Raw genomic sequence first — 21994 nt, 5'->3', positions numbered from 1 at the left:
AGCTCCGGGCATCCTGCGGTGCCTCCACCTTCACCTCTGCCTCTCCCTTGAGAAAACCTGGAACGCTATTTTATAGACACTTGAAGTCAAGAGAAGAGGGGGCAAAAAAACCCCCAAAACACCCCAAAACAACCCCTCCTGGATTTGATTCCACCCACCCGGTCTGAGGGGCAGGGAAAGGGGTCAGAGAAGTCAAAAAAAAAAAAAAAAAAAAAAAAATCTTCTCCTTTCCACCCCCTCCTTTACGAGGAGGGGCACCGCAGCCGGCATGCTTTCCCCACCCAAATTTGCCAGCTCTCTGGGGAGCCAGGGCGGGGGGAGCCGACCCCGCGGGGAGGCAGCTGCGGCAGAGATCTCGGGACGCGGGCGCACTCCCCCCAAGCCCCCAGCCCCTTGGAAGGGGCCTTGTTTGAAGGAAAGGTTTCGCAAGTATAAAATCAAGTCAAATCACTCGGAATTTAGGACTAAAGAGGCGATTCCAATGGAGACGCGATTTGCTCGGAGATGCTAAAGTTTCAGGAAAAAGACAGCACTCGTCGCAGTAAAACCACAGGGTGGGTTCCCCCCCTGCCCTCTATTTCCTGCTACTCTCTGTTGGTGGTGGTGGTGCGTGAATTATAACACAATGTACATCTGTAGCGACGGTGCTCCGGCCAGAGCTCCCCAGGAAGCCCTCGAGCGTCAGAAAGTCCATCGATCGTGTAGCTGGCTTTCACTGCTAAAGCTGTTACTCGCTGAGGCCTCGGGGTTTGGCGTTTGCCGAGTCGAATCTTCGCCTTTTAAGCTTTTCCTGCACACCGGACACGTGTCGTGCTGCAAGAGAAACGCGGGGGTTTCAGGGAAACGCCGCTCGGGTGGCTGCTCTGCCCGGTTTCACCCCGTCAGACACGCGGGGCGAGGCTCAGGGCACCTCTCAGAGCCCCCAGACCCGCGTCGCAGGCTCTTACCAGCTCTAACCACGGCACGATGCAGTTGCTGTGGAAGAAGTGATTGCACGGTAGCTGTCGGACTTGCTCCGCTACTGTGTAGTCCTCTTTGCACACAGGACACTCCAAACCCGTGTCTGGAAGAGAGGCACAGGCGAGGGAGGGTGAAGCGGGCAGCTTCAGCCCTCTGGGGATACAAACCCCGTCTTTACAAGCCAGGGTCCCTTCGCAAACGGCCCACCAGGGATGGCGGCGTTCGGCAGGCGGGAATCAAAGAAATGCCTTACACCGACGACAAAATCCAGCTAAGGGTATTTTAGCCGAGTCCTGCCAAAACTTCCGCGCCCAGAACAGGGGCAGTTCTGCGAGGCTGGCGGGGGATGCTGCCGTCGTGCATCCAGCCGGCTGCTGCGCGCCGCCGACCACAGGATGGCAAAAACCCGATCCCTCCTCCTTTGTGCCGAGCCCGTAACGCTCCCGTGGGTGTCCCAGCCACACGCGGCGGGGACGCCGGGCTCCCGGCCTCTCTCGACTGCCGGGCCGCACGGCCCGAGCACGGCCGATCCGAACGGGCGAGACCGAGCGTTACGACATGGAAATTCAGATGCTTCTTGGCTTCCCAGACAAGAAGAGGAGACGCGGGTATATAAAAAGCGCCAGACAAAAATATCTGTTGTGGAAAGAGCTTTTCTCATCAGTTTGTCTTCACGCAGCAGTTCAGGTTCCAGTAACAGAGCAGCTCGGAGGGAACGGGATCCCTTGAGCAGCCTTGGGAGACAGCCTGCTGCAAACACAGGGAGAAGAATCCCCGGGATGGGCTAATAGCAAAACCATAACCCTTACGAGAAACCCACAGGCCTTTGCTGCCAGCTGCACTGCAGGAACCTGCGAGCCTTACACGACAGTTCCAGAGTAGCGCAGCAGGAATTACGTTCAGAGCCTCATCTACCAGCTCTGCCGTGAGCCAATTCGAAAGGGAAGAAAAGCAACCGGCCAAGCCCAGCTCTAATGAGACCGTAAGCAACAGCGCAACCAGAAGACTGTAGAAGGTAAAGCCATCGGGGGGTGGGCAGGCCAAAAAGGCAGCGCGTGGGGACTGCGCAAATGCTCTGCAGAGCGGAGGAGTCTTTGCCGACGGCCTGAACCGGCGGAGACCCGAGCGTCCCAGGAGAACTGGGCACCAGAGCCGAGAGCAGCAAAGCTCAGGATCTCCCGAGCTGGAAGACACGAGCGTTTCCAGCCTCAGTCTAGACTAATTCAGGAGGATGGAGCAGCGCTGCCTTCCGCGCTCCCGCATCAGCCCGGGAAGCACACGGGCACAGCAGAGGCTGGCCCCCGGCGGAGGCAGAGGGGAGCTCGGGGCGCGTACACCAAAGCACCAGCAGACGTCGGACACCGGCGACTGATTTCACCTACCAACTTGTTCCTGAGTTACTGTCACCGTCGGGAGAGAGGAGATCTTCTCCTTGTCGGCTGGAGGTGGTCCCGTGTTTTCCAACTGCCCCAAGAGCTGTGGAGAAGAAAACAGGCTGTGCTCAGGAGCGGGGACAATGGCTTTGCCGTGCAGAGCATCGGCAGACAAGCAGGAAGAGCGCTACGTCCCAAAACCAGCCAGCCAGGCACGAGCAGCTCCGCACGGGCTGTCCCTGGGGGCCGTGCCTGGCCGGACACATTCCCGCTGCTCACCCCCCGGAGCAAGCTCAGGCCCCTTCACCCTAGTTTAGCGCACAGGTGACCGTCCCCTCCTCTGCCGCAACATTTTCGGCTTTCAAACCTTACTTCCATGCCTCCAATCTTGACGACCCCACTTCTAACATCACTGCCCGCCAGGTATTTTCTCTTGCATCAGCAGTTGGGAGGCTGAAGGGTCTGGGTGGCACGGGAGACATTGCCACAGACACGGGGGAGGGTGCTAAGCTACTCCTGGAGGATTTTGAACCGAAAGGGAGTCAGCAGAGATGGTTTGAGAAGAGGAAGAGCCTCGTACTGCAGAAAAAGGGAGACTGAGCACCTTCTGCCTCTCCCAAAGCTTGAGCGGGGTGTTGGGAGGGAGGAGGAGACCTCCCAGGGTCTCGACTAAAGAGAAGCTGCTTCAGCCAAGTACCGCCACCAAACCAAGGAGCAGCCGTACCACGGCTGTGCTCCTGCGGGGCTGCCTCTCCTGCCTGCAGCCTCCGGCGTTTAACGTGGGCCGAGCTCGAGCCGCAGCGATGGCGCTGACAGCGCCTCTTCGGTCAGCTCAAACGGATTCAAGCACGCTCAGGGAGAGCGCAGAGGAGCATCCGCAGGAGCCTCGTTTAGCTCTGAAGGCCACGTTAAGATGCCTGGGATGACACGAAACCCCGGGATGGGCAGGGCTGCCACTCCAGACCCAGCGGAGAGCTGAGCGGAGCCACATATCCAGCCCGGATGCGAACCGCGACACCAACCCCACCACACCGTGCCTGCCGGGGCTTGCTCTGCTCTGTGGGGTGTGGGGTGGGAGGGGGAAGGTGCTGTCTCCGAGTGGCCATGTGGACTGCAGACTCATTTTGGGAAGCGGCGAGTTCAGCGGGTGAGACGGGCGTGTGAGGCAGCCTGGGAAGCCGGGGGCTGCTTATGAATGGCAGCAGATGGCTTTGCCAGGCGCTTTCGGGAGGTGTCAGCACGACAACAGCGGCCAAATTAGCTCTCAGTAAAGCATCCGTCTGCTCTTCCCACCCCAGTGATGCCAACGCCCTGGAAGAGACTGTTTGTGGATGGAGGCTGGACACCCCCGATCCTCAAAGGAGCCAGACGATGCTTCCAGGGAACGGGAGCGGACTGGGCTCATCCCTCCACAAACCGCAGGGGGAAATGGCTCACAGCTGCAAATTGCTCAACTCGGTGAGAGATCCGGGGCTGACGTTCATCTTCAGCCTCCGCTGAGGCCGTTGCAAGGCACCTGCGAGCCTCGCGCCACACACGGGTTGAGAAAGAGGCAAGGCACCGTAGCACTAAGAACTGTATTTCCGCAGGACTGAGGGCTGACCCCTGCTCCCGGGCCCGCTGAGGACGCAGCGCATAAGCAACCACCAAGCCAGAGAGCAGCGGTCTGTTCGTAGCCCCCAGCCGAACCCCAAGGCTCGTCTCCAGCCCGAGGGACTGACCTGAGAGGAGCACAAAAACTTCCAGGCACGGATCAAAGCCCAGGCTAGCCAGCTTGGGCCGTCCCGCGCCCAGGCACACAGGAGGGTCTTACCTGGGTGACAATGGCATCAAGGCCGCTCTGTCCCCACGCATAGTCCCCAGGGTTCGAGTGCAGCATCCCGCTCCTGCCGAGGGAGAGCCGAGAGTCAAGGAAGCCGTTTCCCCCACCCCAAACCAGCTCCAAGGCTTGCACAATCCTCTCTAGGAAGCTGTCCCAGGGAGAGGGAGCTCCCGGGCACCAGACCAGGGCTTTTTACTGGTGTGGGCAGCCGTGATCAAAGCCACAGTCTAAACTGTGCTTGCTACTCACCAAGAAAAAGGATGTTGTGAGCCAGGAATCGCTGAGTTTGCAAAAAATCCTGCAAAGATCTGCTGTATTATTCTAAAGAGGGAGGAATCGAAAGAGAAAAAAAAAGAACAAGTTGAACAAACAAATAAATGGCAGCAGCAACAGTTTAGCAAGAACGGGCAGCAAAACACGAAATACTGCTCCGGCCGACGGCAGGCGCGCTGTCGCTAGACTCCCGCCCAGGTAAATCCCTCTGCAGAAGGGCGAGCCCTGAGCCAGAGGCACAGCACGAAGGAACACGGGACGCTAACTCATCGGAGCGTGGGAGGGCGGGGAGAGGGAAAGGAAATGACCGAGTTTCCCAAAGCACCGACTCGTTTCCCTGCGGTGTGGGCTGGCACCCTTACAGGCAAAACCCACCTTTCCCACCAGGCAGCTTCGATTCACGCCGAGGGGGGACAAAGGGTAGAGCACCCCACGTGAAACCCTGCGTTTTCCGGGCCCGAGGGTCACCTACCATAAGTGCCAGGATCCCATTCTGACAGGTTTCTCCCCAAATTCCCACACTTCACCACTGATGGGGGAAGGAGACGCTGCCAGGGGGTAATTTAGGCACTTACCCTTCGATAGCAGGAGACCTGTCGGGGCGTGAGCTGCCCCGGGACCTGTACCTCCGCGTCATGGGCAATCGCGGGGGTCGGCTTGGTCCCCAGAGGTCGGCGTGGGCTTGGTGGCCCCTCTCATTGTCCCTGCTGTCTTGATCCAGTGAGCTGCTACTCAGAAAGGGTCTGAAGTCGGGAAAGAACATTGTGTGGTCCAAATGGTCCCAAAGCTGGGGGGAGAAAAGGGGAAACACTAACCACACACAGCTCTGTCACTAATTCCGGTGACTCCGCTGCCAACACGGAGGCAGGGAAGTCCACCTCGACAGAAGCAATTGAAGACGTTCATACAGTTACCATGGCTCCCAGAAAAAAAAGCCTGGCAAAAACGCTTAATTATAGCCCAGACTAATCAGATGTACCACCCCCGGGAAGACCAACACGTCGGCTCTTTCCTGCTATGTACAGATCCCAGCATCACGTATGTTGTAAGCCAGCCCAGCGCACTGCAAGGGTTGGTCTCTCTCTCTCCCCAGGGGCTGGGATTTGCGGACAGGTAACGCCGGACACCCAGGCCCCACATCCACGGGCTCACCGAGTGCTCTGGGTCCTCACAGCCACAGGTGGCAAACGGACGCGGCCCCAAGAACCGAAGCACGGCCCCAAGAAGGAGGGGTTGTGTTTCGGGTTGGGTTCTCCGGTTCAGCGCACCCGAGCCGGCAGAAACGGCCGATAACGAACGGTCTCGCACACGTCACGCTGTTCCGTGGGACCCAGCCGCAGGCGTAAAGCCGTCGCCTGGCCCTAGAGCAGGCCTGCCCGCGGCTGGTGGTGCGAAAACCCACCGGCTCCTTGACCCAAGGCAAGCTGCCAGCCCCGAGCCTCTCCGAGGGGCAGCAGGGACACAAGTCGAGAGCTGTTGGGGTGACCAGCGGATCTCTGCAGAGCTCCCGGCCTGCAGAGAAACTGGGGGGCTGCACAAAAACACCCAGTACCCTGGAGCAAGGCATGCCCATCCTGAGCCACAGCTCGGAGCTCCCCCCCGGCCACCCTCACCTGCAAAACCCATTCGGTTTTCTTCCTTCTGCGATTCAGATCGCCCACGGATTAAAATAGCAGCTGAGGAGGGCTCTGAAGATTTATGATGCAGGTTTAGGCAAAAAAATTAATAGGGCACAACAAAACAAGGAGCATCAGACAAGAAACTCCTCCATCTGCCATGCGGGAGCAAGCTGCTGCTCACGCTCAATACACCTGGGCTGGGCTCCGCACTGCAAAAGCGGTGTTCGAGGGAGCAGCACCCTTGGATTTGCTGCGGGAAGTAGATGCTACCGAGCGTAACACGAGGGCTGTTCTTTTCTTATTTGTACTAGACCCTCATCATGTCTTACGACATGATCAGAGCGGCTTAATTTCCATTTCACATCAAATTAGCTCACTTTACAAGTCTCTTACGCTGCCTGCTTCACTCCGGTGTTGGAGGAGAGGGAGAAGTCAAGTTTATGACCTGTTCTCTGAATTCACACCCCGCAGACGGGAGTTGTGCTTGTTCTCCTGCTGGTTACGATCAAGACAGAGCTCTGTCTGCCTGCAGCCACACTGCTGAGAGGTGACTTTAATTTATTATTAATCCTAAAAGCCATTTAAATTTACATAGCGCCTTTCATGCAGGGGCATCCCAAAGCTCTTTGTAAACCGCCCCGTGGGCTATAAGACGAGATCCCTTTATCTCACTGAAGCACGGGCATTTCTGGGATGCGGCGCTGGGGAGGAGCACTACAAGAGCAACAGTTTTGTTCGGAAGACAAATGGATCCGGCCGAAGAGGAGGAGTGGCAAAGTGGCCGTATGTGGGGAATGTGGAAGCAAACAGGAGGGATCCAGATCCGAAACACAAAGCTGTAGAGGAACTGCAGTTATTTGGTGACCCTGTTTCTGGCACTGACCCGAGTGGCTTTGCCGCAGCACCCAAAGGAGCTCGGCAACACCACAGACCCCCAAATCCACCTGGGGATAGCCCTGGCTGACGGGCTGGGGCTCAAGGTGCCAGGGAGGTCTCCTGAGAGGACCGAGGAACAGTTAAAGCTCCTCAATAACCGACCAAACGAACAACCTGGTCTCGGAGCAAGGCCTGCTGGCAGAGGAGACACAGAGAAATTTTATTTCCATCTGTTTTACACAGCTCAGCTGAACTCCTGAAGGGAAACAGAGCCCTGAGGAACAGAGCCTGAGGTCAGAGCCTAAAGCCACCCGTCCTTCCCCAGGGTCTGGAAGATGAGCCACGAGCCCAGGGTGACTCAGGCGAGCCCACAGCACGGGGTCGGGGTGGCTATTCGCAGAGCTTGACTCAGGCCGTCGGCACGTGCCCGGCTGTTTGGGACTTTAGGTAACGGGGTAAGAAAAGACACTTCCAGCCCTCGCTGCCCAACCCCTCCTGCTCCGAGGTCCACGCAACTGAATGGTGAGACACGGATTTTGTTACGAGTTTGGACTTTTTAGACAGTTCTGGTAAGACTGAGAGCAGCAACGAGCAGGGAGGAAGGGGCTGGCGGGGCATCGCCAACACACGTCCCAACGCTGGGGCCAGGGCGTCTTTCTAGCATCCTTCTTTTCCTGTGAGCAAATCTCTGGCAGGTCTCAACCCCAGCAATGTCAACAGTCTCCTCAAAATTTGCTAAGTTCCTGAAGGTTCCCCCAGGAAGATCAGCCAGCCTTTTTCCGAGACAGTAAGTGAAGATGCCTTCACGTAGTACGCCCGGAGCCAAGGCTGAAAACCTCTTCACGGCTACGGTTAAAAACGTAAAAAGCAAGACAGCAAGACTCACCTCTGCAAACTGTGTGGATGGGCTGTCGTCTATGCCGCTGCCATCTAGAAAACTGGAGAGAAACAGGCGAGTGAGAGCAGGTCACCCTGCCAGAAACCAGCTCCCCTTCTGGGGTTAAACACAGACGGGAGCTCGCGTGAGCAAGACGGTCCCCGTGTGGTCTGAGAGAGAACGGGATGGGCAAACAGAGCCTGCTCTGTGAACACAGCGGAGTAATTCCTAGGGACAGAAAAGGCCCATTAAAGTTAAAAGGTTTGTTTATGTGCCAGCACGCTACGCGCAACCTGACCGTGGCGAAGAAACCCGGTTTCTAACTATCTGGGCTCTGGAAGAGCCTCCTATGAGGAGGCATTTGAGATGGAGCATCGTCACTCCACAAACGGGATCGCGTGCCCAGCGCCCCAAGGACCCTCCAGTCTTGCCTTAAGCGACGCGTACACGCTTATATTTAAGAGGAGGACGTAGTGTGACATTAAGTCCTCTCCTCGGCGACACCCAGCCCCGGAGTCCTGCTCTGGCAGGTTCACGTGCGTCCTTTCGTCTTGCCTACCCCCAACCCAAACAAAGCAGTTTTCTCAGCAGTTACTCAAGACTGAATATATTAAGTGCTGAGCAGGTGTAATTTTGGATCTAATTTGCCAGCAGCGTGTTCTGCTGGGCGACCAACGACCAAATCCTAGAGAGAAAAGGCGTTTCTTTCTCTCTTGGCCTGAGCTGTGAGATCGGAGAAGGTCAGGAGGCCGAGCTGGGGCCAACAGAGGAAAAAAGAAAGATACTGCGTGTCGCTGCGATTCAAGCTTGATTCCTAAAAAAAAATAATGCTTTTTGCTCTAACAGACCGAAGAAACAGGGGTCAAAAACCTGTACGCGCTTTTGTTCGCAGGACCTTGTACAGCCTTAATTCACAGCTCCCATCTTCTTGGAAGTCCTCGCCAAGCCCCTCTGCGTGGCTCTAGCACGAGACCGACGGCCACTCGTATTCTCAGTCTCATCTGGTATCAAGTCCAAATTCACGCTCATGTATAAGCTTTTCTTTCGCATTCCTTATTTTATCCTTGTTGCCCAGAGTTTTTAGAGGCTTTACACCAGGCATCTCACAAACCCAGAAGAAACGTAAGCACGCGGTAAAACAAGCAGCGTGTCGACGCATACGTTACCTGGAATCATCTGTGACTTCTTCAATAAAGCCAGATTCACATCTCGGGCAAGTGTACTCCTGTAAAGACAGAGGACGCTGGGTTTAGCCACCAAACACTCAGCTTGCCGTTTCAGGAAAAAGAGGAGCTCGAGAAGTTACATGCCAGGAGCCAAATGCGGATGCCCGAGCTCCACCTCCCCGTAACGGCACTCCGGAAGAGCCGCGTTTCGGCTTCGTTAAGAGGATTTCAAAGCCCGGTGGTTACAGCAGGTATTATTGACCTCAACTGACAATTGCGGAACAGAAAAACGCCCTTATCAAGATCACGCACGGTTAGTGGCGGTCCAAAGAAAAATAAATTTAAAAACACCCCCACACCTACAGCCTCAAGCCTGCCCTGATAGTGACGTTTAAGAAAAAAGCCATTTACAAGCAAAGCTCCAGGAGCTCTGCGAAGCGGCCTCGGACAAGGCCGGTTCCCAGCCCCGGGGACGGAAAGCAAGTCACGTCACTTAAACCGGCGCTGGAAAGCCGGCGAGCTGCTGGTGACGCTGCTCCGATGCGGAGCTGGACTTGCTGCTGCTCGCAGCGCGGGGAGGACGGCTCTCGCAGGGAACTTACAGAGACGCTCTGCAATTATCAGAGTTAGAGAATAAGTATTCTTTAACTTCCCCCCCCCTCAAGCCATTTGCATAAAGAGGGGCTCCATACGTAAGCCGGGCTCGCCGGCTGTTGGCCACCGGTACCACCTCTGCCCGCTGCTCTGTCCTCCCACCGAGCATGCCATCCTTTTACCAAAATTTGGGCCGCAGAGAAGGGAACACACAGCCCCAGGGCTGCTTTCCCTGGCACATCACCTGGATAAAAAGCAGCTCCTCCCACGGCCACAAAATCCCAATCCAAAGGCTCAGACGTCCACCCTTCCTACAGCCAGCTCCTTCCAAGCCCGCTCGGCCAGCCGAGGCGCTGCCGGACCAGCCGCGAGGTGCTGGTCACCAGCAAAGCAGGATGGAGGTGGATGGGTTTGCTCTGCGGCTGCAAAGCTTTTAAGGATGAGAGAGAAGGAACTGGATAATCCAGAGGCTTCCCTGCTCTGGAATACGCTGCTAGCGCCATCAAAGCAGGATCTGCTGCAGGGAGAAGATAATAAGAAGCCAGGCTGGGCAAGCGGACAGACAAGCGCACGAGACAGACAGACGTGGAGAAGAGGCACCTCTGGGTCCACCCTGCAGCTGCCCTCCCCGAACTCAGGACCCCACGGGCACCCCCCATCACCCCCCTGCCCATATGGAGGGGGAAACCTCCACACGCCTCAGCCCACGGATGAATGGTGCTAGAGAAGCGCAAGTTCTGTGTCAAGGGTGGGGAAAAGCCATTATCCAGCCTCTCCACCTCCAGCCCTCCCGAAAACCAGCCAAAAGAGAAACATTCAGATCTCCCGTGCGCCTCCTTGCCCCCCAGGGCATTACCAAGCAGGGACACCCCTGCCCGGGGGAAAACACGGACACAGGGAACATCAGCCAGGGCTTGCACAGGCAGGGAGAGGGGAGGGCTCCGTCCTCACGACAGCACCGGCACGGCAACGCTCGTTTGCCAGCTACTGCTCCACCAGGAGGAAGCGAAGGAGAGCATCCTCGCCATCCTCCGCCCGAGAGAAGGGCGCATCCAGCCGCACGACCGCGCGGCGATCCTGGGTTTGGCATCGGGGAGCGGAAGAGCCGCTCGCGGGGAACCACGGAGGCAGCCGGAGCTTTTAGGAGCGGTTGGGAAAGATTTCTTTAGAGGAGAAAAGTTTCTCCGCTTTCATTGCGAGAGCCCTTGTTTTGTCCCAGAGCAGTGAATCGACTTCAATTTATAGCAAAATGTTGCCAGAACCAAAAAGCACCCCCAGATCCTCCCTCCCCAGCCCGTCCCACTGACAGAGCGCTCCCAAACCCACGCTCTGGGAGGTGATTTTCCAACCCACAGTTTCTGGGGGTCTCCATCCAAAAATAAAACCTCCGGAGTCTTGCTTTCTTTACTCATGCTTCCCAGATCGCAGACAAAAACCCTTCCAGCGTCCCGTGAGCCACAGCCTCGAGCCCTCGGTGTCAAATCCTGCCACCGAGACCTGGAGCCTGACGAGGAAGAGGAAGAGGAAAGACAAGACACGACGCCCCAGCCAGCGGTGCACCAGTGGCTCCATACAGCCCAGCTCCTCCTTTGAACTCCCAACGCCCCGCCGGGGCGAGGACCGATCGAATTCCCGGCGCAGCGTTACCAGAGCCGGGGCACAGGTGAGATCTCCCGTAACACAACACCTCTGCGGAGCCAGCTCCAAATTCACTCACTTTTTTTTTTTTGCTTTCATGAAACGCAAGCTTCGGCTTCCCGTCCCCTGTCACCGTAAAGGTCCGTATCCTTTTCCCCCTGAATCTCTATTTCCCTGGAAACAGCACATAAGCCCTCTCAACACCTCAATTAATTTAATTTTGCTTTTTCCCCGCCCCCCCAAAGCAAAGTATTAGCTGGCAATATTCACTAGGTGCTGTGCTTACCCAGGGGCAGCTCGCCTGCCAGCTTCCCCGCCGGAGCAGCTTCAGAGACGGACAAGAGCATGGCGGGGGGCTGCCCACAGCAGCTTCGCTCCCAAAAACCATGCGTGACGCCCCAGCCTGCGACGGGAGGGGTCGAGCACAGGTTTTCAAAAGCCCATTTAGGCAGCCGAACGTGCGGTATATTGTCCAAAGGGCGCCAGGCTCGAGTATAATGGGAACTGACGGGTGACGTGCTCTTCGAAAGGAGAAAAAAAAAAGGAAAACACTAAAATCTGTCTGGGGCTTTCGGCTTTGTCTCCGTGAATCGCGAGGCTAATGAGAATGGACTCGTGCCTTTGGAAGAGGAGCGTGTGTCGCCCGGTGCTGCGTGCCACCACGGAGAGCAAGTCCGGCTGCGCGGCTGGGAAGGCAGGGGGTACAGCACGGACCCCGCTCCGAACCAACATTACAATGCAGGGGCAAAAGGAGCTCTTTTTTGGGGGGAAAGGCTCTGCAAAACGCAGAGCGCTGTCGGGTGTCCCTCTTCAGAGACGCTGGGTCCGAGCCGCGAGTTAGAAGCGAGGAACGGCGAGTGCCTGGCATTTCTTACAAGTAATGAATACGTACCGAACGTAAAGCTAGACATGAAAATACCGGGGTCAAAAAGCTCATTTCGTGCTACACCACCTCACTTCACACTATACCACCAGGCTTCAGAGCGGTACCGAACCAGGAGGACGTTCTGCGCTGCCTGAACAGCCTTCACTTCCATTTCCAGCATTTTCCCTGTCAAAATGACCACGTTAGAAAGATTTTTCTTTTTTTTTTTTTTAATTTTTTATTTCCTAAACTTAGCAGCAGGCTGTGCCATCGGAGACGCTGCAGGTCTGATGCGTTTCTGGAAGCTTTTGAATGTTTCTTTTTATGTTATAATCTGTATGGAAATTACCAGCCCTTGCCCAGAGCTCGGATGTATAGTCAGAGCATGAAGAGAGATAAAAATGGCATTTGGGATAAATAGCAACGGGGGGGGGAAGAGAGAAGGGAAGCCAGAACAGATGACGGAAGGTGGGTGGGATACTGCAGAGCCATCGCATGCACAGAGCGGCACGAGCCCTTCGTCTTACCTCCCCGCCTTCCGCGAGAGGTTTAGGGATGCGCCGGACAGCCCCGGTATCTGCCGGGCCTCCCACCCGCGCAGAGAGAGCTTGATGGGCGCGCCGCGTCCCGAGAACTGCCACCGTCACCGTTTCGGTGAGCGCAGGGACCTTCACTCCCCAAGCAGGATCCAGCCACAGCGCAAAGAAAAAAAGAGATTTTCCAGGGAAGCCGGCAGCATCCTATCACTCCGACTCCCCTTCAGTCTGGTGGTCCACGTTTCCCAGAAGGAAAATAAACCAAAATCCCAGCAGGAGCCCTCGCTGCCTGCGGCTCTGCCCAACGGGAGCCCAGCGTGCCCTGCTCACAAGAGACGCACGCTCGTTAGCTAGAGGAAAGCAGCCAAATTATTTCCTAAGCAGTCAGAACCGGGCGGCACATACCTGTCTAGCCTAAGCACGTCTGTCAGGAGCGATGTTGCTAGACTTGATCCCGCATCGGGGTAGAAAGGATGGACTAGGAGGTTTTTCAGCCCCCAGTTTGTGGGTCCGTTACACCCAGGTGGTCCCCAAGCCCCCCTTCACCCCCAAAACAGAGGGAGAGATGCACATGCCATTCCAGTTAAGAAGCAAGCGAAGATGCGTGGCAGCAAACCCGTCTAAGTATTGAGATCCCCACTGAAAATGGAATTTAAAGGCTACAAAGCAGCAGGAAAAGCGACATGCAGGTTGCTTTGGTCCTGCTACAGTGCGGTTTGGGTTCTCAGGCTGCTCAGGTTCTGCTGACGCACTGCTCGTGCCTTTGCCCTCTTCATCGTCCCACCTGGACGCGCAGCGAGCCAGAAACCACCAGCTCCCCCCGTCAGCGCCGCACCCCGCTCAGGGGACACTACAGCAGCCGAACGCTAAGCGTCCTGCGCCATTAGTGACGAGGCCGTCGTTGCACGGCACGTCCCTTCCGCAGTCCAACCTGTCCCGCCGGCTCAGCCCTGCGTCGCGGCACTTTCAGCAGCGTCAGCATCTTTCCGGCTGAGGCGCCGGACCCGAGCTGCTCCCAGCCGCCGCGGCCGAGGGCCCGCAGGTAACGGTGCCAGTTTGTCACCCTCACCCGCGAGGTAGGACTCCAGCCGCCCCCTTCTTGTGTTCTCCAGGCTATTCCGGGCACCGGCAACTTGGAGAGGAGACATCAAAGCAAGCTCCCCGATCAGCAGGGCACAGGCTCCGACGAAGGAGAGAGCGTAAGGCAAGCTGAGAAGTCTTCCCCGACTCTTGCTCCATCCAGCAGCTGCACACGCTTCTACTTTGGTCACTCGTCTTCCCCTCGCTGGCCACGAGCCCGTTCTGCAGCTCTAACCCTGCACGTAACTTATTGACCTTCTCTTCACCAGGCAGCTACGGGCAGGATAACTCAGCTCCACCACCCCGGGCTTGGTTTGACTCATTTATCTTTGCTGAATTAAACATCCCTCCTGTAATCTCCGCAGCTGCAACAATATTTACTCCTCATCTTGAAGTACTGGGCAACATCACTCTGCACTGTCCAACCTGGCTTCACCCAAGGGGCAGCTGCTCCTTGCATTAAATAAAATATATGGTTTATATTTGACACGGGTGAAAAGAGAGATACCCAGAGAACCAACCCTCATTCAACAGAGACACACGATCAAGTTGCTGCTCAGGGAAAGTCTGAGCCTCGCGTGCCTTAACCCTCAGTTAGGAAAAAGATGGCTCCTGCATTCTCACATGAAGAAGCAGCGGCAAAAAAACCTCCATGGCATCTCTTCCCCCAGCAGGGTGCTGGAGCACTCATAAGGAGCCAGGACCGTGTCTCTCGCCCTTGGAGCTCAACAGCTTCTCCCCGGGTCCCCGCTCCTCGAGGCAGCTTATCACCTTGACACGTATTTTTACAGCCTGAGGACTTTCCTTATGCTACGCGTCGGCCATGGAGGCTGCGGCCAGAGGGTGTGGGGAAGCTAGAAGCATAAAGTGCCTTTAAAAAGTCACTAGATGAATTCTTGGAGGACTGGGGTTCTTAAACCCAACAGCGCGGGTACAGTCTCCAGCTCAGGAGATGCTTCAGCACAGGGAGGTCCGGGAGAAGGACTGCTCAGTAACCCATCATTTTCCACCATCTTGTCCCTAGCCCCTCTCAGAAAGAAGATCCAAGGCTCAAATGACCCAAGACAGCTAATTTTATGCAAAAAAGGTGACAGGTTTGTGGTGTTTTTTTGTTTTTTTTTTAAATAAAGACCATTTTGCCAAGAGAAAACAAAGCAGTCATCACACCAGACGGCAGGTGACATCAAATGCTCTGGGACAACGTCCCCCTTACCTGCTCGCTCCCGTACAAAGCCGTGTGCCGTCTCCTCTGCCCCATGACCTGACCTCAGAACTTGCTGCTGCTGCTTCCCCCTGGAGCAAGGACGGGGCCCTCGGTGAGACGCAGACGCACCCTTCGCTATAAATATTCATCGCGTTGTCACCACTGTTACAGGTGGGGACTATCGTATCCTAACCTTGACTCCATCTCAGCATCGCCGCGCGGTTCATCAGCCGATTCAAGCGTTTCTTTGAGCTGCGCTGAGCACAAGGGAAACTCCACCACCGAAACGCTGGGCACCCGGGTGGCAGCTTTCAACCGTGCGTGGCACCGGGTGGACGGTCTGTCATCCTCGGCGTCCATCCAGAGCTCTTCAAGGATAAAGAAGCGTGAAGCGAGAACAGCTCCTCTCCGGGCCCACTCTCAGCTGAGACCGCCCGGCTTCACATCGGTGAAGGAGAAGTGGGGTTGGGGTATTTTGGCTGGGACAGGAGCCTAACATGGATGAAACCAGCTGGCCACGGCAGGGATGAGCAGAGGGATCGCTCCGGCCTCCTCCCACCGCCCCTGGGGAGGGCGGCACAGGGCTGAGACAAGCACACGGCAGCAGTCGGCACTGCGGGAGAGCTGGAATGCCTGCTCAGCTTTGCCTCTCACCCAGCCACGCGTGCTCTCTCTTGGGTTTTTCCTCCCTGTTTTAAAATAAAAACGGATCTACAGGGCTGCAGCCCCGTCAGGACAAGCGCCTGCTGCGCACAGCAAATCAAAAGAGCCGGCAGGGGATGTAGCTAAACATCAGTCGGCTTCTCAGCATCAAACCCGCACTGCAATCCGGCTGCCTGGGCAGCAGTCGACCCAACGGAGCGCCGCCAAAGAAGACCCGACCCAACAGAGCGCCGCCAAAGAAGACCCGACCCAACGGAGCGCCGCCAAAGAAGACCCGACCCAACGGAGCGCCGCCAAAGAAGACCCGACCCAACCGAGCGCCGCCAGCCCCCAACCACCACGAAAGGCCCAGAGGTGACCTGCCGAGGTGCTGTCCCTGCTTGGGGCACCCACGTGTCAGTGTGTGCAGGCAGGGAGCGAAGTCTGCGCCACCTCTGCCTGCTCTCTGGGAGGTTCCAGCTTACTCCTGAAGCGAGAAGACGCAGCAGCTCCACTGAGGACGACTGCTGCATCCACGACCGCTCTGCTGGGAGCCCTCGCCAGGTCCCAGCAATGGCAATGAACCCCACGGTGGTTGTGCGCTCGCTTTGAAAGGAGGCAGGGGCCCAGCAACTCTAAATCTTGCCTGATGAGCAGCAGATCCTCTTGCTCAGAGGGAGCCGGTACAAAGAACAACCGCCCGGACAAACGATCTGCAGCCGAGGCTTTAGTTTAGGTTGCCATTTTTCTGGTGAGAGCAGTGAAAAAAAAACAACCCACTGTGCTCAGCATTTGTTTTGTTTTTGCAAACGCAGGGAGAGAAGTTACTTGTCTGGGGCGAGAGAAAAAGAGGTTGGGGGCACAGGACCACATCCTGGCCCCAGCTTCTCCCAAATTATTGCCTTTGTGGATCCTCCCCCACAGAGCCAGTAATTGCTCTGCTGGAGGTAAACTGAGGCACAGAGAGTTACTGGCCCAAAAGAAATCAGTGCTGGGTCAGATCAGGGGCACGCATGGCCAGCAAGGCGTGGTGATGGGTGATGGCCACACAGCCTGGAGGGACAAGGGGACCCTCCGAGGACGGACCAAAGGGAAGCAGCAAAAGCAGCTCCCAAGGTCACTCCGTTGCAACCGTGGGCATCGCAGCCCCATGGCCACATCCTCCCCACTGCTGGGGGTTCAGGTGACACCCCGACGCCAAGTGTCCCCAGGCCACGGGGACGGCGCCGACCCAGTGCAGCAGCTGGTCAGACCACGCTCCTCAAAGCGCGTCTTAACGCTGAGTAAAGATTGCAAAAGCCTCTCCCAGTCGAGCCGACCGGCCGGGGAAGGGCGTAAGGAAATTCTGGCTACAATTTCCTTCAAAGGGATGACATGAAGAAACATGTTTGAGGATGACTGACGGTCCCCAGCAGGTCACAAGGAACCCGTCTGTCCCTATCCCCACCCCAGGGCCAGGCCAGAAGACCAGAGATCTCAAAAGAGCAAAAATATTCATCACCATGGCAGGCACAAACTCTAAATAGATGTTTTAACACCCAGACTGTAACAACCTGCATTTCTAGACCCACCGAAGGCTCTACGACGCTTATCCCTAACGAAATCCTGCCGTCTCCGGAGGGGAACGAGAGTGGAGCCCAGCAGGAGAGGCAAAACAACAGCCTCCACCGAGGCCTCAACCCTGAGCTGGGTTTCTGGGTGCTCTTGAAATAGAAACTGGAGCAAGACACGCCGGGAGAGCTGGGCAAGCCATCCTCCAGGCAGAGGATTCAGCGACCTCTTTAATGCCCACGCAAAGCAGAAGGGACGTCGGTCCGCCTGGGCTCCCGATTTAGAAGTGAAGGAAACCGCTCGTGGCACGCCAGATCCGAGGAAAACGAAAAACCAGTGGAGGTTTGATGTGAAGGTGTTTTGTGGAGCAGGCCTGGAGTTTTGCTTCAAGGTCAAGCAAGAAAGATTACTGAGGCACCAGGAAAGCCTGAGTCTCGGGGACGGACAGGGTTTGAGCGGGTTTTGGACAGTACTTGTTTTAACAAAGTAGATTTTGTACACTGGAGGGTAAAGCGCTGCAGTCAAGAACAGATGGAAATGGTGTAAAAAGAGAGCGAAGCAAAATTTGGGAGACAGGAGGGAAGAGAAGCACCCAAAGGTGAAGCTACCGGCTCCAGAGAAGAGGAGTTGGGATGGAGCTGGATGCAGATATCCCTAACTTCCATCCCGTCGGATGAGGATAAGCCTCGGGGGGCTGCTGGTGCCTGCAGAAGCCCCCACCACAGGCCGTACTGGGGCCCCTTGCCTGGGCCGGGTGCGAGCGCTTTCGGAGCCTGCGTGCACCCCTCTTGCTGCCGAGGGGTCATGTCGCTCCGTTTGCCTGGATTTCACAAAAATCAGGGAAGGGGGCTCAGCACGCGAGGGGTCTGCGCCTGCCCTCACTCCCGTCTTGGCGACGGAGAAGGACAGGGAGGGCTCCAACACCCTGTAAAGGAGCAGAGCAAACCCACAACTCGCAGCTCAGAAATGAACTTTTTGGGTTAATGAAGCTGGTAAGTCCCTGCCTGCAGACCCCGGGGTGCCTGCGGGTGACGGGAGATGCGGTCCCCGACCAGCAGCAGGGCAAGGACAGCTCGTGAATCGGATTTGGATGTAGATGCAGCCCGTGGAGAACGGCTGCTGAGATGACTCCCCTCTGTCCCCCGCTGCTCAGCCGGGGAAGGACGCAGGCAGCCGGCTGAAGGTGGCCGCCTGGTTCACCTCCTGCTTCTGCTGCCCCACATCCAACCACGTCTGCATCCCCCCAGTCCCTTCCCAGGCTGGGCACTGGGATCATCCCCACCGCCACAGGGAACAGGAGCATCAGTCTAGTCCTGCCCCTTCATCCCCAGAAGTCCCCCAACCTCAGCAATAATGGGCCAAACCTCCCACCCCCAAAACCCAGGGGGGAATATTGAGGTCACGCCAGCCCAGACCCACTTTGAGCTGCCTTACTGAGAGGCCACGGGGATTTGTCACCTCCCTGCTCACCCCTTTGGGTTTGGGGGTGTTGGGCTCCCCAGATATGGGAGACTCAGTCCCACCGGGTTGGGGCTCAAGCTCCCCTCTCCTCCTCCTCACCCGGAGGCACAGCAGCGACGAAGAAGCCCTCACAGGCTCGGTCAGGGGGTGAGAGCTGGGGGTCACCCCGGGGAGGGGGCCATATACAGCCCCCCCCCCGCCAGCTGCTCTCTGCAGTCTTCTGCAGGGACATCAGCGCTGCCCAAAAGGATGAGAGGATCATCCTCTCCTGCAGCCCTATGGATGTCGGGGTGTGGGTCAGCCTGTCCTCAGCCTTCTGGGAGGGTCACCACGCTCCAGTCGGCAGGGCTGGGGGGGGGGGCCCTTGCCCCCACAAGGTTCAGCAGGATTTGAGAGCTCACCCCTTTCTACAAGGCCTGGGGGGAGGGGTGTGGGGGTCACCCCTAACCGCTGGGTTTCTGGAGAACCACTCCTTCCCCGGGGGATTTTGGGGTTCAGGGAAGTTTGGGGATATCACATCAGCCTCCAAGGCTTTGCAGGGCAGCCCTGTTTCAGGGGGCACCCCCTCGCCACAGGACAAGGGGAGGGCACCCCTTCCCTGTGGTCAACACGGTGACTGGGGGAGTCAGCCCTGTCAGTAGGGTTTGAAGGGATCACGCCCTCCCATAAAGGTCAGGGAGGGGATTTGGGGGGTCACCACTGCCTGCAGGGCCTGGGGGGGAGGGGCTGCCCTTCCCCACAGGGGGCAGGGAGAGGATTGGGGGGGGGAGGGTGTCACCCCAGCCTGCAGTTGGGGGGGGGGGGGAATAAACACCCCCCACCCAGGCTGCGCCCCAGGCAGACAGGCAGAGGGGTCCCAGGGGAGATCGGGGGGGCCACGACGGGGACGAGCCCCTCACCCCGGAGCCGGCCGGACCCGACCCGCTCCCACCGTGAGGGAGGGGGAAGCAGCGGCGCTGAGAGGCCTCGACCTCCCCCCAAGCTGCAGTCCCCACGCCCGGCGCTTACCGGCAGCTTGGGGCTGACCTCCCCCTTACAGCTGTGGCAGAAGAAGCGGTGCTGGGATACGGCGGCCGCCGCCGCCGCCGAGGCCTCCGCCATCTTCTCTCTCCCCCGCCTCCGCCGGCTCCCTGCCGTCAGTCCTCCGCCGAGGCAGCGAGGCCGCGGTCTGCCGGGTAGAGCGTCGGCGGAACGACCCGCTAGCTTCAAGCTTCCGGTCTTCTCGTCTGCTCCGGACCGAGCAGCCAGCGAGCGAGCGTGGGTGGGTAGAGCGTCACCTCGGCACGACGAGACAGCGCGGACAGAGCATCGCCGGGGCCGGTCCTCCAGAGCGGCCGACGAAGCGCGGCGGCGCCGAGCACGACCGGAAGTAGTGGGCGGGAGAGCGGAAGTGCCGGTTGCCATGGTGGCCGCATGGGCGTAGGCCGAGCGTGGGTGAGTGAGAGCGTGGCGGATCCCCTCCCAGCGGGGTGCCGTCCCCCGGGAGGGCACACGGGGACCCCGACCCCTCTGACGGCACCCCAGCCCTCGCGGGGGCGGGCATCGCACCCGAGAGGGGGAACAAGGGACTCGGACCCCTCTGACATGGCTGCCCCTTGGCAGGGATGGTGGACCCGTGGACCCAGGCCCCCTCTGACAGCGCTGCCGTTCCCCGGGAGGGGACACGGGGACTCCTGTGACAGGGACCATCCGTGTGCCAGAGTGTCCGTCCCCTCTCCCATCTCACCCCCGCTGCCGCGCCAGGCGCTGGTTTCGCTCAAGACTCGGTCTCCCACCGTACGTCCCTTTTGGGTTGGCGCACAGGTGGGTTTCCCCGGGCGGCAGCAGCACGGCCCCGCCATCCCGTCCCCCCATAACAGCCGTAATAACCTCTGTGCTCTTCCCCAGTGCTGCCGGGTGCTTTAATCTGCCATCGAGATGACTCAGGCGGAAATAAAGCTGTGTTCCCTCCTGCTGCAAGAACATTTTGGGGAGATCGTGGAGAAGATCGGGACTTATCTTATCAGGACGGGCACGCAGCCGCTGCGGATGATTGTCAGTGACACGGGGCTGTTGCTGGATCAGGTACAGCTCGAACCTGCCTGCCTCGGCTTTAGTCCGGGCGCGATCGGAGGCGTTAGATGACGCAGCCTGGACCGCTCTGATACCAGCCCGAGCTGTCGGTCATCACTGCTGCTGCTCCTGAAGGAGAAACTGGTAGAAAAACCTTGAGAAGGACGAATGAGCACTTTGATGCTTGTAAAAAAAAGAATAAAATCAGATGGGTTTTCTCAAGCGGGAGAGGTGGTTCGCTATCTCACTTAAAAAGTAGTCTGGGAGGGAGGAGAGTAACTCTGACGTCTCCTTAGAGAGCAAAGGCAGGGAATAGAGTGCAGAGGGATGCGGGTGACGCACAGGGAACGAGATGGTGACACAAACAGCGGCAGCTCAGCACCGGGGCGGGTCACAGTGCAGGGAAAATAATGGCTGTATGTAGAGGAAATGCTCCGTGAAGGGGGATGAGCACGGCGTGGGCTTCTCTGTCGCGTAACCGAGCCGCGCTCTGCCTCGGACAGGTTAAGAAAGCCCTTTGTGTCCTCATCCAACACAACCTGGTGACGTACCAGCTGCAGAAGCGAGGTTTCGTGGAGTACGAGGCCCAGTGCAAGCGGGTTCTGCGGATTCTCCGCTATCCCCGATACATCTACACCGCCAAGACCCTCTACAACGACACAGGCGAGCTCATCGTGGAGGAGCTGCTCCTCAATGGCAAGATGACGATGAGCGCAGTGGTGAGGAAGGTGGCGGACAGGCTGACGGAAACGATGGAAGGTGGGAAGCTCCTCTCCTTAAAAAACAGGATCTGGGAGTGGGAGGAAGTGCAGCAGCTGCTGGAGGCCAGTTTTGCTCAGTGAATGTGGTACCGGGTGGGTTACAGTGGAAAGCTGGCCATGAACTTGGAGAAGGAGCCACCCAAAGTGGCCTCGCTGTCAGAGGGGTTATAAATGCTTCCCCCCACCCCAAAATGGCCTCCAAGCAGCGTGTTCATGGTGGTTCTTTGGGGACCACAGTGTTACCTCGTCCTCTGGAGCCGCAGGAGCAACTCGGGGCTGGCAGTGCTTGACGCCGCCGTCTCTCTCCTCTGGCCTAGACGGGAAGACCATGGATTACGCTGACGTCTCCAACACGTTTGTACGCCTGGCGGACACGCATTTTGTACAGAGGTGCCCGTTGGTCCCCGAAACCCCTGAAAACCCTGATGCGCCGCCTCCCCCTGCGCCCACGTTGGTGATCAATGAGAAGGACATGTACGTCGTGCCCAGGCTGAACCTCGTAGGTGAGAAGCCCCTCGGGGTAACCCCGGGTGCTACCAGCTGGTTAGTGGGGTGTTTGGGGAGCGCTCGGCCACGCGCCGTTCACCTGAGACCGTGCCAATAGTGTGTTTAAAAGCAAATGCCGTCGTCTTTGTTCGACAGGG

The 21994-nt window shown here is 57.8% G+C and overlaps 2 protein-coding genes across 2 annotated transcripts in view; one reads left to right on the top strand and one right to left on the bottom strand.

The window, feature by feature from the left end:
* Positions 1-681: 681 nt before the first annotated feature.
* RNF115 (ring finger protein 115) lies at positions 682-19638 on the bottom strand (the record flags this gene model as incomplete). Its single annotated transcript, XM_082011508.1, has 9 exons — positions 682-813; positions 948-1063; positions 2343-2436; positions 4147-4219; positions 4405-4476; positions 5004-5215; positions 7810-7861; positions 8967-9025; positions 19546-19638. 9 exons carry the CDS (start codon positions 19636-19638, stop codon positions 682-684), a joined length of 903 nt encoding a protein of 300 aa, XP_081867634.1.
* Positions 19639-20253: 615 nt separating this feature from the next.
* Positions 20254-21994, top strand: part of POLR3C (RNA polymerase III subunit C) — a gene marked incomplete at its 3' end in the record, with an annotated part of 1969 nt that continues 228 nt past the window's right edge. The window contains exons 1-3 of the mRNA XM_082011572.1: positions 20254-20601; positions 21093-21348; positions 21668-21853. Coding sequence (XP_081867698.1) covers positions 20455-20601; positions 21093-21348; positions 21668-21853 — 589 coding nt within the window. The 5' untranslated portion in view covers positions 20254-20454. The remainder of the gene's footprint in view (positions 20602-21092; positions 21349-21667; positions 21854-21994) is intronic.

This window comes from Phaethon aethereus (assembly GCF_964289735.1).
Source record: "Phaethon aethereus genome assembly, chromosome: 28".
Lineage (NCBI taxonomy): Eukaryota > Metazoa > Chordata > Aves > Phaethontiformes > Phaethontidae > Phaethon > Phaethon aethereus.
This window is presented reverse-complemented; position numbering and strand designations above follow the sequence as displayed.